The 17,615-nt window shown below is 44.5% G+C and overlaps 1 protein-coding gene across 1 annotated transcript in view; it reads left to right on the top strand.

Annotated features, from left to right (window-relative positions):
* DLG3 (discs large MAGUK scaffold protein 3) overlaps positions 1-17,615 on the top strand; it is a 57,186-nt gene that overhangs the window by 7,952 nt on the left and 31,619 nt on the right. Inside the window, 2 exon segments of the mRNA XM_017887901.1 lie at positions 1,188-1,344; positions 1,765-1,867. Of these exon segments, the coding sequence (XP_017743390.1) occupies positions 1,188-1,344; positions 1,765-1,867 (260 nt within the window).

Consider the following 17,615-nt stretch of genomic DNA (forward strand, 5'->3'; position numbering starts at 1 on the left):
GGCGGCGGCGGCGGCGGCGGCGGCGGCGGCGGCGGCTGCGCGGGGCCTGGAACTGGTCGGGCCGGCCGGGGTTCCGGGGACAGGTTTGCAGGGTGGGGCCCGGGAGGCTGGCGGGCAGGCAGCAGTGGAGCCGGAAGGGTAGGCGGCCGGGGGAGAGACAGAGGAGCTATGGAGAGGGCCCGCAAGTTCTCCAAGGGTCCCGGCTTGGCCACGGGCTTGGGCTCCGCCTCCGCTTCGGCCTGGAGGAGGGCTTCGCAGAGGTGGGCCTGGCCGCTCCGGTCCCTGCGGCCCGGAGGGGATGCCAGGTAGGAGTGGAGGGCTAGGAGCAAGGGCATCCGGAACTCAGGGAGGGAGTCTCGCCCCTGAGACTGGGAGCAAGAAAGGAAGAGTCTTGCTTGGGGCTTTGGGCTCTTCCGAGGAAAGATGCTTGTAACAAGTGAAGGCGGTGGGCCGGGAACGTGCCCTGGGAGTTGGGCTGATGGCACTGTGACCTTTTACAGAGGGCTTCGTTAGATGTGGTTAGTTTTACTCGCATTTTTCATGTGCTTGTCTGCTCTCTTCAGTTTGGCTTCTAAACTCCTTTTGGGAACCTGGGGTCCCCCTAAGAACCCAGGCGCTGCAACCCCCTGGGACTACATAGTGTTAGCTGCTGATTAAATATGTTGTTGGGGTAGCAGGTAGGAGGGGTCATAGTTGATGGGTGAAATTTTGAGACTGCAGAAGAGTATCTGTGAAGTGAGTGTGCACTTCGTGTGGATGATGAGTGCAGTCAACCCCAGGGTGACTCCACTGCCCCTAACTGCTTCCTGTTCTTGTGGTCCAGGGTCCATCACAGGGATTGGTAGGACAGGAGTATCTGGGAAGGAAGAGGACCAGTGAGTGGGCTCTGAGATTTGGTCTCTGAAGTTCAGGGTAGGAATTTGTTGACCCGAGAGAGTAGGGGACTGTCCACTGGGAAGTTGACTGCAAGCCCTTGGAAAGAAGGGAGGGAAGAGGAACTGAAACTTGGCACCTGACAGAACAGCAGCCAAGCAGGTTTCAGGAGACAAAGGGAGGCTCTGCGTATCATACACAGGGAACCGCATCCTTACTCCCTACAGCAAGTATGGACCTTGTTCCAGGCTGGCCCTCAAAGGACAACACTCCGTATCTACCTAGTCCTTACTCCTCCACTCCTTTCCCACCAGAGAGCCCCGCAAGATCATCCTGCACAAAGGTTCCACAGGCCTGGGCTTCAACATCGTAGGAGGAGAGGATGGAGAAGGCATTTTTGTCTCCTTCATCCTGGCAGGAGGCCCAGCTGACCTGAGTGGGGAGCTGCGCAGGGGAGACCGGATCTTATCGGTGAGGAGACAAAGGAGAGGTGGGAGGATGGGAACTGTGTCAGTGTAAACTGGAGAGCGAGAGACCTTACTTCCTCCGAGGAATGCTTCTTGAGATGAGGGGAGGGCTAAGGACTGGAGAAAACTTATCTTGTTTTTGTAGACATCCTTAGTGACAGGGACCAGGACCAGACTTATCTTTGAGGAGGAAATGAATGCCTCTTGGATCTTAACCCTGATTGGCATTCGACCTTTAAGAAGATAATTATTACACTAGAGATGTCGTATCCTTTAGGCCTTGTTTTAGGGGCAAGGTTGGAATATTGGGAAAGGCATCTAAGCAGGCTTAGGGGTGGGGTACCCATTTCCCTCACCTAACTGCTAGTGCAGAGGACCCCCTTTCTTGCTTTTGGGGTGGCTCACAGCTTCTCTCTTTGGACAGGTGAATGGAGTGAATCTGAGGAATGCAACTCATGAGCAGGCTGCAGCTGCTCTGAAACGGGCCGGCCAGTCAGTCACCATTGTGGCCCAGTACAGACCTGAAGGTAGGAGAAGGGAAGGTGGGAAGAGATGATGTGGGGGAGTTAGACTTACATTACGTGTTGGCTTTTTGCCATCCTAGGTAACAAAGCCACTTGACCAGGTCCCTTCTACCCTAGGGCAGTAACCTCTTCCTCTCTCCTTTTCCTTCTGGATAGGGGTTGGTTTGGGCGGCTTGGAAGCATCAATTAAGGCTGTGCTCAGAGCCTGCTGATGTGGGCTGCAGTGCAGGAGAAGGCCAGTAGTGGGCAGCAGCCTACGGGAAGCAGCATCCAAAGATTAGGGCGATTGGAAAAAGAGGAGGGGGCGGAGGGCCCACAGGAGAAGACAGGGAACTGTGTTCCCTGGAAGAGGAGAGCAGCTCTTGGTTAGAAGGACCTCAGGTAGAAGAGATCCGACCTCTTAAGTGATCTTGGGCCAAACCTCTGTGACCCCCACTCCCCTCCCCTCAAGATGACCGTGAAAGACCCATAAACGCGCTGAAAAGGTGATACCATGCCCTTGGGATAGGCGAGCTGGAGTCTACTCCCTCCCCTCCGGGGGGCCTTCTTTGTATTCTCAGTGAGCAGCCCTTGGCTGGGGCGAATGGGCGGGGCTGGTCCTTGCAAATAAAGGCGTTTGATTGGCTGGGGCCAACCGAGGCCCAGGTGCCGAGGTGAGCCGCGGGAAGGCGCGCCCTAGCCTGCGGGCGGGTGGAGTGGCCATTGGCCGGCTGAGCGCGGCCTCCAGCCGCATGCCCCGCCCCCTGACCCAGGAGGAGGGCGGCGGGTGCCCCTCCTTCCCCCACTCGCGCGCCTCAGGCGTCTCCTCCTCCTCCTCCCTCCTTCCCCCTCCTCTCTCCTCCCCTCCTCCCGCGCGCCCCGCTTTGTGTCCGTGGTCTCCCGCGCGGGACGGAGGGACTGGCTGGAGCTGGCGTTTTCTCAGTACTAGACCTGGACTCCGACCCGGCGCCAGGTGAGGTGGGGCGGACGGGGTCAGGCCCCTCGCAGTCCCCCCTAACCTCTCTATGGCTCTGTTCTCAGCCTCTTTTCCAACACTGCGTCCCCAACTCTGCCCTCTCCCCGAATGCCTTCGTTGCGTGCCCCCAGCCTCCTGAGACCCTCCTCAGGGCCCCTCGGAGCGCCGCGCGGGGCTCTGCTCCCGCTCACCCCACACTGGGCCCAGTCTGGCCTTCACCTCTTGGCCGTCACCTCTCCCCACCGCGAGCTGTGCCCCTTCTTGCCTCAGGGCCTCTGTCCTGTCTCAGCCCCTTCCTGCCGGCTGCTGCGCCCCAAGCAGCTCCCTAATCCCTTGCCCCAGAGGAATTTTCTAAATCTTCCCCTCCCCCAAAACCCATTTCTCCACCCAACCTGGCCACCTCTGAGAACAGCCGCGAACGGCTTGGTATTCTGCCCCCTCCCTTTTGTTTGCAAGGTATTCGTACCATTCCCGACTTCTTTCGCCTCCTCCCCTTTGTCGCCTAGGGCTGCCGCGCCTGGGCTCCTGGGACACCTAGGCCCTGTGGGCCGGTTACTAAGGTGGAAGGGACCGACCTCTCCCTGGCAGGTGCTCTATTTCCGCGGTGAGAGGGGGAGAGGCTGGGAGCCCTGTCGCCAAGCTGAGAGGGATGGAAAGCGCCTACCTTTGTCCTTTCCGTTCCCCTCCCCCCATGCTCCTTCAGTGCCTCAAGAGCCTGAAGGGAAAGAAGAGAGAGCCTGCGACCTTTTCCACGAGGCTCTTCTGATCGAAGACAGAAGTGTAAGGAGGTAACTCACAAGAGAGAGAGCTTGTTGGTCTGAGGTAATGGGAAAGAGGGATTCACATGGACACTTTGAGTCATTTCTCTCCTTGTTTGGTTTTCAGCTTACTGATGAGGAACGCACCTTAGGGTTATTGTTTTTTTATGATTTATGTGTGTGCTGTTCGCTTTCCAGTACAGAGCAAACCGTCTGATTTTTATTAGCAACTAATATTTATGCATTTCATGCCCACAACTTAGACAACACAGGTTCTGCAAAGGAAATGGTTTTTCTTGCATATTTGTGTGTGTATGTTGTAGGAGAAATTGATGTTTCTTTCGGTTTTGCTCTCTGATGTTGGGCACATGGAAACAATACTGTGAATGTGTGTGGTGGGGGTATGCTGGATACTAGTGACTACATATTTCTGTGACTTGTTGGGGGAATGCAACTGGTTTGCATAAAAAGCTGCAAGTTGTCCAGGGTAAGGGGGATTCCTGCAGTGTTTATTGCTCTCTGAGCATATTTCTGAGAGTTTATAATGTAGGTTGAGGTGCTGTTTTATGCTAGTTCTTTCTACCACTTGCCAAATAAGGCCTTTCTTCTTTTAGGATTTAGGTGAACCACTGTTGTTAAGGCTCTGCCACCCCAATCAATCTTACTTCCTCCTTTGGTTTGGTAAATCCAACAAGTCCTCAACATGCAAAAGCTTTTTTTTTTTCCCCCCTTTGAAAACAGATCCCTGGAGACTGGTCCAGAGGGACTGTCAAGCATTCTGTGTTGGGCTCTAAATTTTCTTTGATAAAGTGCTAGTTTTTAAAAATAAGGACTCCATGTTGATCAATTTATAAATAAGTGTGGTTCTTCAGAGGATTGCATCACGGTGGGTATTTACAAAATGAATGATCCAAATACATGTATGTCGGTTAGCAAGAGACTTTGCATGTGATTGGCCAAGTAAGTGTTCATTACTTGAATTTTTTTTCTTCATGTGAATGTGAGAGCTGGAAAGGATCAAGTGGTCCAATTCCCCATACTGAAACAATGACAAGAGAACCAAGATATAACTTGCCTAAGAAGGGAAAGTTACCGAAGGTCAGCATCAGAGGGTCAGCAAATCAGCTTAATCCTGAGGTCTACTAGTTGGGACAGACCATGCTTGTGAACATCTGAGGAACCTAACACCTAGTTAAAAGTGGAGGAGCAGCAAGAAGGAGACTGGGGAAATAACAGAGGAGAGATTAGGAAGAATGTAAGGGAAAGAAAGATGGACATGCAGGGGAAGGTTAGAGTGATCTCCATGGTGGCCTCTGAGGCGCCCTTGCCAAACCAGTGCAGCCTTTACCTAGATAGCCTTTAGCATGAGAGCTTAAAAAATAGGTTTGACTAATTAGAACAATCAGAGTAAGACAATTTGTCTCCTTTTTAAAATGGTGTTGAGATAGAAGTCATTTACCGTACAGTTCCTTCATTTAGGTATATATTTCAGTGGCTTTTAGGTATGGTTGTGCCTCCATCACCACAGTAAGTTTTAGAACTTTTTTTGTGTGTGCGTGAGACAGTGTCAGGCTCTGTCGCCCAGGCTGGAGTGCAGTAGCACGATCTCGGCTTGCTGTAACCTGCGCCTCTCAGACTCAAGCCATCCTCCCACCTCAGCCTCCTGAGTAGCTGGGACTATAGGTGTGCGCCACTACGCCTGGCTAATTTTTGTATTTTTTGTAGAGATGGGGTTTCACCATGTTGCCCAGGTTGGTCTTGAACTCCTGGGCTCAAGCATTCTTCCTGCCTTGGCCTCCCAAAGTGCTGGGATTACAGATGTGAGCTACCATGCCCAGCCTAATTTTGTATTTTTAGTAGAGATGGGGGTTTGCCATGTTGCCTAGGCTGGTCTTGAACTTCTGAGCTCAAGCAGTCCACCCACCTCTGCCTCCCAAAGTGCTGGGATCACCGCTCCCGGCCTAGAACATTTTCCTTACCCCTCTTTTGATACATAAAAGGTGTGCAAGCATTAAAAAGATGATGGGTTTAGGACAATTGCTTCCTAATGTTCCTCCCCTGGACACTTAGGAGGTTGGTGGCAACTTGAGAATGCTCTGTGAGATTCTTTTTTTTTTATTTGTTAATTTATTTATAGAAACAGGGTCTCACTATGTTGCCCAGGCTGGCCTCGAACTCCTGGCCCAAGTGATCCTCCCACCTCGACGTCCCAAAGCACTGGGATTACAGGCATGAGATGCCCAGCCAAGATTCTTTAATATATCTGGTTTGCTTAATGTGGGTTTAACCCATAATGAAGTATAGGAACTGTTTCTTTCTATTTGAACTTTGTATTGTGCCTAGCATGGGTGCTTTACAGGTGTTTTTTATGAGGCTTTGGAAAATATTAAAATAGAAATAGAAGTGCTAAATGATAAGATACCACAGTGAGAGATGCTATTTAATGGTTTCATTCCTGATTGCTCCAAATGGTTGTAGACACAGCAACCCTACCTGTTAGCTAAAAATAGCATGATGTTCTTGGACATGTATAATACTGCTTAAAATTCAATTGAACATTTAAAGAACTGGCTCTCAGCACAGGCTCTCTTAAAATCTATTCTAAAATGAAAAATATTTTTCTGTGACTTGTGGAATTGTCCCACCAAGGGAAGGATGGGTTATGTGTTAGAACATTTTGAGATCTACATTTTCCCTGTAGTGACTTTATGTCAACCTCTGTTTATAAACTGATCTAATATTTTCTTGAAAGCCCTTTCGTTTTAGAGTAGAAACTGATCTCAAAACAGGAGGTGAGCGAGAAATTGGTCATTAAGGTAGCCTAACTGGGAAATGATCCTTTGTGACCAGTCTTTTCGGGAATGTAAATCCAGGCAGGCTTTGGGGTACAAGAAGTGAGAGAGAATGGGAGTATTTCTGTAAGTTATTTTAAAGTGTGAATAACCATACTTTTACCATGGAAACACCTTTGGGTAAGGCCTGGAAGAGTTAGAAATCAGTGATGATAATAACTTGAAAGCATAAAGGATATTTTCCCCATAACATTTAAGTAACCATTCCATCTCCCCGTTTTTGAGAATGAAGGATGTAAACGTAACTGCTATCCTATCAGCATTGAAAGCACAAAGTTGAGAGTATACCAAGGCAGAGAATCAAAGTTCTGAAATTCCTACTGCCATCCTAAAAGAAGGCAAGGTAAGGAAGAAAGAAAATGATTTCCTATCAACAGCGTTTATACACTGTGAACAATTTGAAGGCAGCTGGTATTACATTTATCTTTGTGTCCCCAGCCCCTAGTATGGAGCCTGGCAAATAGTTTGTTGAATTATTATCTCTGTTTCAGATACTTTTGTAAGCACTAATCTTCAGAATATCCCTGTGGATCAGGTGGTGTTATCCCCATTTTACAAATGAGGAGAGTGAGGGTCAGAGTGGTTGAGTGACTTGCTCAGGGTCACACAGTCTGTAAGGGACAGAATAAAAGTTTGAGTACAGATTTCTGGAGACTTTTTTGAGTCCAGGGCTTTTGTCACTAGGCCACAACTATCTGCCCACCCAGATACATCTGGCTACAACAGAAGATACCACTCTGAGATTCTTCAAGTGCCAGAAGCTGTCAACAAATGGAGTATAAATGAACTCTTAGGCCGGGCGCGATGGCCGTCACGCCTGTAATCCCAACACTTTGAGAGGCCAAGGCGGGTGGATCACAAGGTCAAGAGATCGAGACCATCCTGGCCAACATGGTGAAACTCCATCTCTACTAAAAATACAAAAATTAGCTGGGTGTGGTGGTATGTGCCTGTAGTACCAGCTACTCAGGAGGCTGAGGCAGGAGAATCGCTTGAACTCGGGAGGTGGAGGTTGCAGTGAGCTGAGATTGTGCCACTACACTCCAGCCTGGTGACAGAGCCGAGACTCCGTCTCGGGGGGAAAGAACTCCCAAATCTCAACTTTTTAGTTTTGATGACCGTGAACTCCTGCCCCAAAGGAAGAAGTAACTTGAGGGTAGATGGCCTGCTGGGAAGCCTGAGGGAGATCCCTTCTCCTGCAGTAGGAAAGTGGATTCGGGAAGACTACCAGGGAATGATACTGTTGGGGGAACCCCAGGAGGAGCCAAAAGATGGGAGTTGGTTTACCTGACTTAATAGTAAATGTGTGCAGGCTTAAGGATATTAATGGAATAAGCAAGCATTTTTCAATTCTTCAAGTGAAATGGAGTTGTATTTGTCATTCATTTTTTATGACCTTAGATTCACTCATTTAAGAGCTTCAGTGGTTTTTAGAATGTTCACAGAGTTATGCAACCATTACCACAATTGATTTTAGAATTTTAATCACCCCTGTACACTTTAGCTGTCACCCTTCATCTCCCCATCCCCCTCATGTCTAAGCAACCACTAATCTATTATACTTTTTGTCTCTATGGATTTGCAATCTGGACATTGCATATAACTAGATTCATATAATATGTGACTGGCTTCTCTCACTTAGCATAATATTGTCAAGTTTCATCAGTGTTGTACATGTATCAATACTTCATTCCTTTTTATAGCTGAATAATATGTCATTATATGGATATACCACATTTTGTTTATCGTTTGATGGACATTTGGGTTGTTTCCACTTTTTTGCTGTTATGAATAATGCTCTGTGAACATCTGTGTGCAAGTTTTTGCATGGACATGTTTATATTTCTCTTGAGTATATATACGTGTGAGTGGAACTGCTGGATCATATGACAACTCTGACCTTTGGTATAATGGCCAGACTGCTTTCCACATTTAGGCTGCAACATTTTACATTCCCACCAGTAGTGTGTAAAGGTTCCAATTTCTCCGCATCATCCCCAACACTTGTTGTTGTCAGTCTTTTTGATTCTAGCCATCCTGGTAGGTGTGAGGTGGTATCTAATTGTGGTTTTGATTTGAATTTTCCCCCATGGCTAATGTTGCGCATTTTTCATGTGCTTATTGTTTGCTGTTCACTTTTGTTTTGCTTGGTCCCCTGATTTGATTCTCTTGATTCTCTCTCTGTTTCCAAATTGACTTGAGACCAGAGCAAGCCAGCTATGTTATTAGGCAACTAGAAAGAACCAGGAAGATAACAGCTTCTCACTCTGACTGCTTTGTGTGCTGGAGGGGTTTAAGGCTTTGGGCATAGATAATTTTAGCTCAGGAATGCTGATCTGATAAAAATGATAGGGCCCACTTTTTTTTTTTTTTTTTTGAGACAGATTCTCGCTTTGTCACCCAGGCTGGAGTACAGTGGCACAATCTCGACTCACTGCAGCCTCCGCCTCCCAGGTTCAAGGGATTCTCCTCCCTCATCCTCCCAAGTAGCTGGGATTACAGGCACCCGCCATCATGCCCGGCTAATTTTTATATTTTTGTAGAGACGAGGTTTCACCATGTTGGCCAGACTGGTCTTGAACTCCTGACCTCAGGTAATCCGCTCGCCTCGGCCTCCCAAAGTGCTGGAATTATAGGCGTGAGCCACCATGCCCGGCCAGGGGCCTACCTTTTTAACAAAAAATTGCTGATTGAGATATAATTCACATGCTACAACGCACTCATTTAAAGGGTACAACAATTTTATAATTTTAGAGTTGTGCAACTGTCACCACAATCAATTATTAGAACATATTCACCAAAAAGAAAGCCTGACCCCATTAGCAATCCACTCCCCTCATTCCGCCGCCATCCCCTAGCCCTGGAACTACCAGTCTACTTTCCTGTTTTCATAAAGTTGCCTATTTTGCCAAGTTCAATAAATGAAAATCATGCATTTTTGTGCTTGGCTTTTTTCACTTAGCATAATGTTTTCAAGATTCATGTGTGTTATAGCATGTATTAGTACTTAATTCCTTTTAATTCCTTTTCTTTTTTTTTTTTTTTTTTTTTTTTGAGACGGAGTCTTACTCTGTCACCCAGGCTGGAGTGCAGTGGCGTGATCTCAGCTCACTGCAACCTCCGCCTCCCAGGTTCAAGAGATTCTCCTACCTCAGCCTCCTGAGTAGCTGGGACTACAGATGTGCACCACCATGCCCAGCTATTTTTTGTATTTTTGGTAGCAATGGGATTTCACCATGTTAGCCTGGCTGGTCTCAAACTCTTGACCTCAGGTGATCCACCCACCTCGGCCTCCCAGCCTCCCAAAGTGCTGGGATTACAGGTGCGAGCCACCGTACCCGGCCACTTGATTACTTTTTATGGTTGAACAATATTTCATACTATGGTTATGCCACATTTTGTCTATCCATTCTTGAGTTGATAGACGTTTGGGTTGTTTCCACCTTTTGACTATTGTGAATACTGCTGCTATGAACATTCATATACAAGTTTTTATGTGAACATGTTTTCAGTTTTCTTAGATGATATATACTTAGGAATAGAATTGCTAGGTCATAGGTAACTTAGTGTTTAGATTTTGAGGAACTGCCTGGCTTTTAAAAAAGTAGCTACACCCTTTTAGGCCCAGCCCTGTTCTATATACTTAGAAGAGAAAAAAAAATTAAGTTTTCTTTTCAGTTTTGCCCCCTGGAGCTGAACTTCATATGTGTGTGTTTGTTTTGGGCTTTTCTTTATTCCATGTAACCCAAGGACATGGTGCTAGATTTAGTAAAGCACTCTGTATTTAGCTGGTCAGGTGCTTTCTTGTCTTCGTTAGATGGTTTGAGGCAAAATCCTAGGAGCTTTGGTGTCCGTAAAACATCACTTCTTTCTGATAGGGTAGAATTATTAGAATAGCAGTAATGAGAATTAGTTATTTCTTTGTTTTAAATTTTTTTTTGAGACAGAGTTTCACTTTTGTTGCCCAGTCTGGAGTGCAATGGCGCAACCTCAGCTCACTGCAACCTCTGCTTCCTGGGTGCAAGTGATTGTCCTGCCTCAGCCTTCCAAGTAGCTGGGATTACAGGCATGCGCCACCACGCCCAGCAAATTTTTTATATCTAGTAGAGATGAGGTTTCATCATGTTGGCCAGGCTGGTCTCGAACTCCTGACCTCAGGTGATCCACCTGCCTCAGCCTCCCAAAGTGCTGGGATTACAGGCATGAGCCACTGTGCCAAGCCTGAGAATGAGTTATTTCTTACTTAATTGTAGCTTTTTAGGATTTCTCTTTTGTTTAATATGTTGCTTGTTGAAATCTTGACTCTGATATTGACACTATTCCTTTGTTTAAAGCTTTAGTCTTATATTCCACAATAGGGTAATTGTTTTTTGTAAAATATATTGGTTTTGTTCCTTTTATGTAAGAATGTATATANATATATAAAAAAACTTTGCAGAGGGGCCAAGGGCCCGGGGTCTGACTTAAAAAAACTGAATGATCTTAGACTAGTCAACCATCCTCTTAGGGACTCAATTTTTTAATATATAAAATGAGGAGACTGTGCAAAATGATCACTAATGTCTAACTCAAATTCTGTGTCAGATAAGTGGTAGTGAGTTGTGAATTCAATTTACAAGTTCCTATTTGTACCTGGACTCTTTTTTATTGTTTAAATTAGGGATGGGGTCTTGTTGTATTGCCCAGGCTGGTCTTGAACTCTTGGACTCAAGTGATCCACCCACCTTGGCCTCCCAAAGTGCTGGGATTACAAGGGTGAGCCACTGCACTCAGCCCCTTTTTTAATTTTAATTTTAATTTTATTTTTTTATATAGAGACAAGGTCTTACTATGTTGCCCAGGCTGGTCTTGAACTCCTGGGCTCAAGGAGTCCTTCCACCTCAGTTTCCCAAAGTGCTAAGGTTACAGGTACTGCACCCAGTGTAGACTTTTATTTCCTTCCTTACTTCCTTCCTGCCTTCCTGCCTTCCGTTCTCTTTTCTTTTGCCTTGCCTTGCCTTTCTCTTGCCTTTCTCTTGCCTTTCTCTTTTCTTTCTCTTTTCTTTTGTCTTGCTTTGTCACCCAGGCTGGAGTGCAGTGGTATGATCATGGCTCACTGTAGCCTCAATTTCCTGAGCTCAAGTGATCCTCCCACATCAGCCTGCCAAGTAGCTGGGACTACAGGTACGTACTACCACACTCTGCTAATTTTGGTATTTTTTTGTAGAGACTGGGTTTTGCCATGTTGCCCAGGCTGGTCTTGAACTCCTGAGCTCAAGTGATTCCCCTGCCTCCGCCTCCAACAGTGCTGGGATTACAGGCTTTGAGCCACCACCCCAGCCAAGACTCAGAGTCTTGAGCTAGTAACAGTCTTGCTTTTATGAGGGTCTTGTCTTCCCCTCGTGAAATGGACTTTTGTTTATTTTTTGCTGAATTTAGGTATCTTTAAAAAAGCAGGCTGGGTGTGGTGGCTCATGCCTGTAATTCCAGCACTTTAGGAGGCCAAGAAGGATGAATCACTTGAGCCCAGCAATTTGAGACAGGCCTGGCCAAAATGGTGAAACACCATCTCTACTAACAATACAAAAATTAGCCAGGCGTGGTGGTGCACCCCTGTAATCTCAGCTACTCAGGAGGCTGAGGCAGGAGAATCTCTTGAATCCGGGAGGCGGAGGTTGCAGTGAGCCAGGATGGCACCACTGTGCTAAAAAAGCAAAGGCCCTAGAGATTTTATGATCTTTCTACTTGATGAAATTAAGTGATAAAAAATTTGACTAGACCAAAAGAAGAAAATTAACATATTTTTTATAAATGTGTACATTAGGGGCCTAAGTAGACGTCCTTTGGATTTTCAAAAAGGAGAGAATTTTGCAAATTTTGGGTTAAATTCCAGGGTAGATTAAGAGTTGTTTTGTACATATTCAGACAAAGAAGTGGTGAGCACTAGGAGCTACTATTGGTTCACCAAGGACAAAAAAAAGTCTTGTCAGCCTGACCAAATTTTATTGATGGACAGGGTTAACTGGGTTGTAGATTAGGGAAATATGGTAGATGCACTATATTTAGATTTCTGCAAGGCATTCACAAAACTTCTTTGGTCTACTTTTGGATAAGATGGCTGGGTGATAATAGTGATAATATGTTTAACTGGACTTGTCTGGAGCTGGTTAAATGGATAGTCCCAGAGGAAAATGATTAATGAAGCCAGGAGCAGTGTGGAGAGAAGTTTCTAGTGCATGTGTGTCCTGGCTTTGTCCTTGAGCCTATCATGTTCAGTCTGCTTTCCCATTCTCTTCAAATTATATTTTTCTTCTGCATTTAAAAGTATATTACATTTAGATTTGTAGAAAATTGGAAAATACAGAAAAATACAAAGTAAAGTAAATTCAAATCATCTGTAAAACTATATCCAGAGATAACCACTGTTGTATGTGTATATTTCTGTGTATTTCCCTCTAAACTTTTATATATTTATATTACATATATCATATAATATGTTTGTATCTATCTGTTTTAAGAATGAGATTATTGGCTTTAAGCAGTTTTATGTTCTTCCCGTTAACTTAACATATGTCATGAACATTTTCGTAAATCACTATATATTTTTTGAAAAAGTGGTTTTTAATAGTTAAATAATATTTCTTTCATCATGTATGTGCGCATAATTTGTATAAACCATTCTCCTGTTGGTGAAATTTAGATTATTTCAATGTTTTTGTGATATTACACAAAACATTCTGCATTAAGATCCTGTATACAGTTTGCTGAAATCTCTGATTATGCTCTGAATAGATTTTTTTAAGGTGGAATACTGGATCAAAGGGTTGAACATGGGCTTAAGGCCTTTTGATGTATTTGCGCCAAATTAGCCTCCATTTCCACTGGACTAGTATAAGAATGTCTATTTCAAGATCTCACTAACATTGGCCAGTATTATTCTTTAAGACAATTTCTGCAAATTTGCATAGGTTAAAAATGTTTATTCTTTAATTTTGTTATTTTTAATTCTGTATTTCTTCTGTTAATAATAGAGGTTGAACATTTGTGTGCAAGTGTTTCTTGGTCATTTTTGTGTGTGTGTGGATTGCCTGTTTATACTCTATCCCCATTTCTCTATTGGGGTGTGTTCATCAGTTCTTATTGATATATAAAATCTTTAATATGGTTAGAATATTAATTCTTTGTCATATATATTGCAAGGACTTCTCCCAGTTTATAGTTTGCTTTCTTTCTTTCTTTCTTTTTTTTTTTTTTTTGTGATTTAGTCTTGCTCTGTCACCCAGGCTGGAGTGCAGTGGTGCGATCTCAGCTCACTGCAACCTTCACTTCCCAGGTTCAAGCGATTCTCCTGCCTCAGCCTCCCGAGTAGCTGGGACTACAGGCGTGCACCACTACACTCGGCTGATTTTGTATTTTTTAGTAGAGAGGGGGTTTCATCATGTTGGCCAGGCCGGCCTCGAACTCCTGGCCTCAAGTGGTCTGTCCACTTCAGCCTCCCAAAGTGCTGGGATTACAGGCGTGAGCCACCGTGCCCAGCCTGTTTTCTTAATTTTATCTTGATGTACAGATGTTTTATATGTTTTTATGTGGTCAAATCTATTAATGTTTTGTGTATTTTGCCTGTGCTCAGAGGTTTAGAAGGGCTTTCCCTACCCGAGGGCAAATAAATACCATCTGAGTTTTATTCTAGTTATTTAATATTTTTGTTTTTGTATTTGTTATTTTTTTAGAGACAGGGTCTGGCTTTGTCACCCAGGCTGGAGTGCAGTGGCGCAATCATAGATCACCGCAACCTTAAACTCCTAGGCTCATGTGATCCTCCTGCCTCAGCTTCCCAAGTAGCTGGGACCACAGGCACATGCTACCACGCATGGCTAATTTTTGTGGTTTTTTTGTAGAGATGGGGTCTCACTGTGTTGCCCAGGCTGGTCTCTCAAATTCCTAGCCTTAAGTGATCTTCCTGCCTTGGCCTCTCAACGCACTGGGATTACAGCCAAGAGCCACTGTGCCTGGCCTGTTTTTGCATTTAAAACCTTAACTTGCCTGGAGTTGATTTGTGATGTAAAGTAGGGTACTAACTTAGTTTCTTCCAAATGTTAATGAATTACCTCAGTACCATTTGTTAGATAATCCATCGTTTCTCTGCATTTTTGAAGTACCACCTTTATTGTAAATAAACTTATTTTATATACACACACAATTTGGACTTTAATATTTTACACTGGGATTATCAGTTACTGAAAATGACCATAGGTGTTTTGACAACTTAGATGAGAAGAGTATTTCTCCAGGTCCCATTTTCTGAGTTTCTTCCACAGAAACTTGACCTAAAGGAGATTCAGTTGAGTTTGTGATCCTGTGGGTGTGACAACCGTGAAGAACATTTGAATCCAGACTCTCCACTGACCTGGTAAAACATAGCAATTGGTTACATTAACTCAAGTTGTCAAACTTCATCATAAAATGTGTGTGTTTTAGTTAGTGCGTTATAGCATCTCTGTTAAGTGGAAAAGATTATTCTTAACAAGTGTACCCACCACCTGGAGAACAGGGAAAAGGTACAAATGTGTCTTTATTCTCATGTTTTTTTGGATGAGGTATTTTGTCTTGGTGGTCTTTACATATACTTTGGCTTATGGGTTGCAGGAGCCAAAGACTCTGTTAATCTTTCATTTGAATATGCTATATGAAATTCCTTTAAGATATAGAGAAGCTCCTATTTGAGGCTTTTACCCTGATCTGCTGGGTGATCCGGAATAGGTGAGAAGGCAAGATCCTGTGAATACTTTTTCTTAGTTTGATGTGAGATCAAGGCATTTTCATTCCAGTCATTTTAGACCAGGTTTTTTGTTTGTTTGTTTGTTTTGTTTTGTTTTGAGATGGAATCTCACTGTGTCACCCAGGCTGGAGTGCAGCGGCACAATCTCAGCTCACTGCAACCTCCGCCTCCTAAATTCAAGCGATTCTTGTGCCTCAGCCTCCTGAGTAGCTGGGATTACAGGTGCCTGCCACCACGCCTGGCTAATTTTTGTATTTTAGTAGAGATGGGGTTTCACCATGTTGGCCAGGCTGGTCTTGAACTCCTCACTTCCAGTGATCCACCCGCCTCAGCCTCCCAAATTGCTGGAATTACAGGAGTGAGCCACTGCACCCAGCGTCATTTCTAAATTTGATAGGCAGGATGTTATTTTGTAACTTTTCCCTTTTATATCTTCATTTGAGTCGTTTGTAGTCTATACTACATGCAGAATATCCTCTGTTGCTACCACTTGTTTCCTGTCTCTACAATATTTTCCTGCCTATAAGCAAATAGAACCAAATAAACAATACAGGTTGAGAAACTGAGCACCTCTCAGCTTTCCAAATTAATAAAAAATGTCATTTGTAATTTTTGACAATTTTCCTGTCACTAGGGAGGTAGATGGATTTGCAAGCAGAGGCTTAGAGGAGAGATGGACTTGGAAGCTTGGGTTTGTGTCCAGTTCGCAATAGTGAACCTTGTAGTTTCAGTCCCCTTTGATGCTTTATTGGGCTGTTAAGTATATCTTGAAACCTCTGACATGTTAGTGTTTTGCAGAAGTGGTTCATGGTTTTGTTGGTCAGTTTTTAGCATGTTTGGGCATGTGAAAGGAGAAAGTTTGTATTCTTTTTTTTCTCCCATTTGTTCCTGAGGAGCCAAAATTTGAGAATTACGGAGTCCGGATTTGTCCTGTCAGACCTCTATATCCAGTTGGCACATTCAATAAATGTTGACTTAACAGGGGTGCAGATCGCCTTGAGAAGGAAGCAAAAACCACATCAAGGAGCTTATATTTTAGTAAACGACATCACCACTAATTCTGAGCACTAGAGTTTACAAGGGTGAGGTAGTGGAGGGTCTGGAAACTATGCTGGATGAAGAATGGTTGAGGAAATAACAACAGTTAACCTGGAGAAGACGTAACTTTTTGAGGACATTCTTGAGATCATTCTGCATTATGGCTGATATCCCACCTTTTCCATGTCTTCCAGAAAAAAACTCAGCTTCTTTGCCTTTGATCCTTTCTCACTCTACATCCAATCAGATGTCAAATTTTCTCCCCTCAAGCTCCAATATATTTCTTTTTTGTCTTTCTCCACTTTTGAAGGATCCAACATCTCTTATGTCTTCATTGCCCTTATACAATGTCAGGCCTTTATAATTATTGTCTGTAGTAGTAGAAGTAGCTTCCTGTTCTCTGTTATCTCTCTCTCTCTCTCTCCTCCATTCTATATTATACTCCCAGAATAATTTTCCCTCAAACCTAGTTCTAATTGTATTACTTTCCTGTTTAAACACTTAAACACAGTTCCCATTGCCTAGTAAGAAAAGTCCTATCTCAAGCACTTATAATCTGGCCTGCAACCTACCATTACTTCCCCTTCCCCTGTTTGCACTCTGCCATCTACTCCCATTTTATTCAGTAGTCTTGTTCCAGACTTTTCCAACTCTTTGACCTTCTTTAAACTATTCCTTCACACTGTTTTGAAGGAAAGAACCCGTCATGTTTTATGCTGTTTTAGACACGAAAATTAGGACCAGCTGGCAGAAGGGATGGCGCTGAACCAAAAACTTCTCGGCTGGGTACAGTGGCTCACGCCTATAATCCCAACACTTTGGGAGGCTGAGGTGGGTGGATCACTTGAGGCCAGGAGTTCGAGACTAGCCTGGCCAACATGGTGAAACCCCATCTCTACTAAAATACAAAAAAATTAGTTGGATGTGGTGGTGGGCACCTGTAATCCCAGCTACTCGGGACACTGAGGCACAAGAATTCCTTGAACCTGGGAGGCAGACGTTGCGGTGAGCCGAGATCGCACCACTGCACTCCAGCCTGGGTGACAGAACGAGACTTCTGTCTCAAAAAAGAAAAAAAAAAGGAAAAGAAAAAAAAGAATTGGAGAGCTTCCCAGTATTGGACATGTTTGAGCAGAGGCTGAAGGGCTAGCTGGTTTGGATGCTGTAAAAGCAGGGGCTTCTTATACTAGGGGCTGTGGAGGATACACAAACATAGAAAGCATGTGCTTCGTCGGTCAAGAAACTTAAATGTAAATATAAGACGCTGCACTTATTCTCTCCACAGTAGCCAAAGTGACACACATACCTGATCATGTCCTTCCTTTCCTTAAAATCATTCAATGGCTTCTTTCCATTGAGAAAGAATTTGTCTTTTTTTTTTTTTTTTTTT

Source organism: Rhinopithecus bieti, unplaced genomic scaffold, assembly GCF_001698545.2.
Source record: "Rhinopithecus bieti isolate Rb0 unplaced genomic scaffold, ASM169854v2 scaffold_18033, whole genome shotgun sequence".
Lineage (NCBI taxonomy): Eukaryota > Metazoa > Chordata > Mammalia > Primates > Cercopithecidae > Rhinopithecus > Rhinopithecus bieti.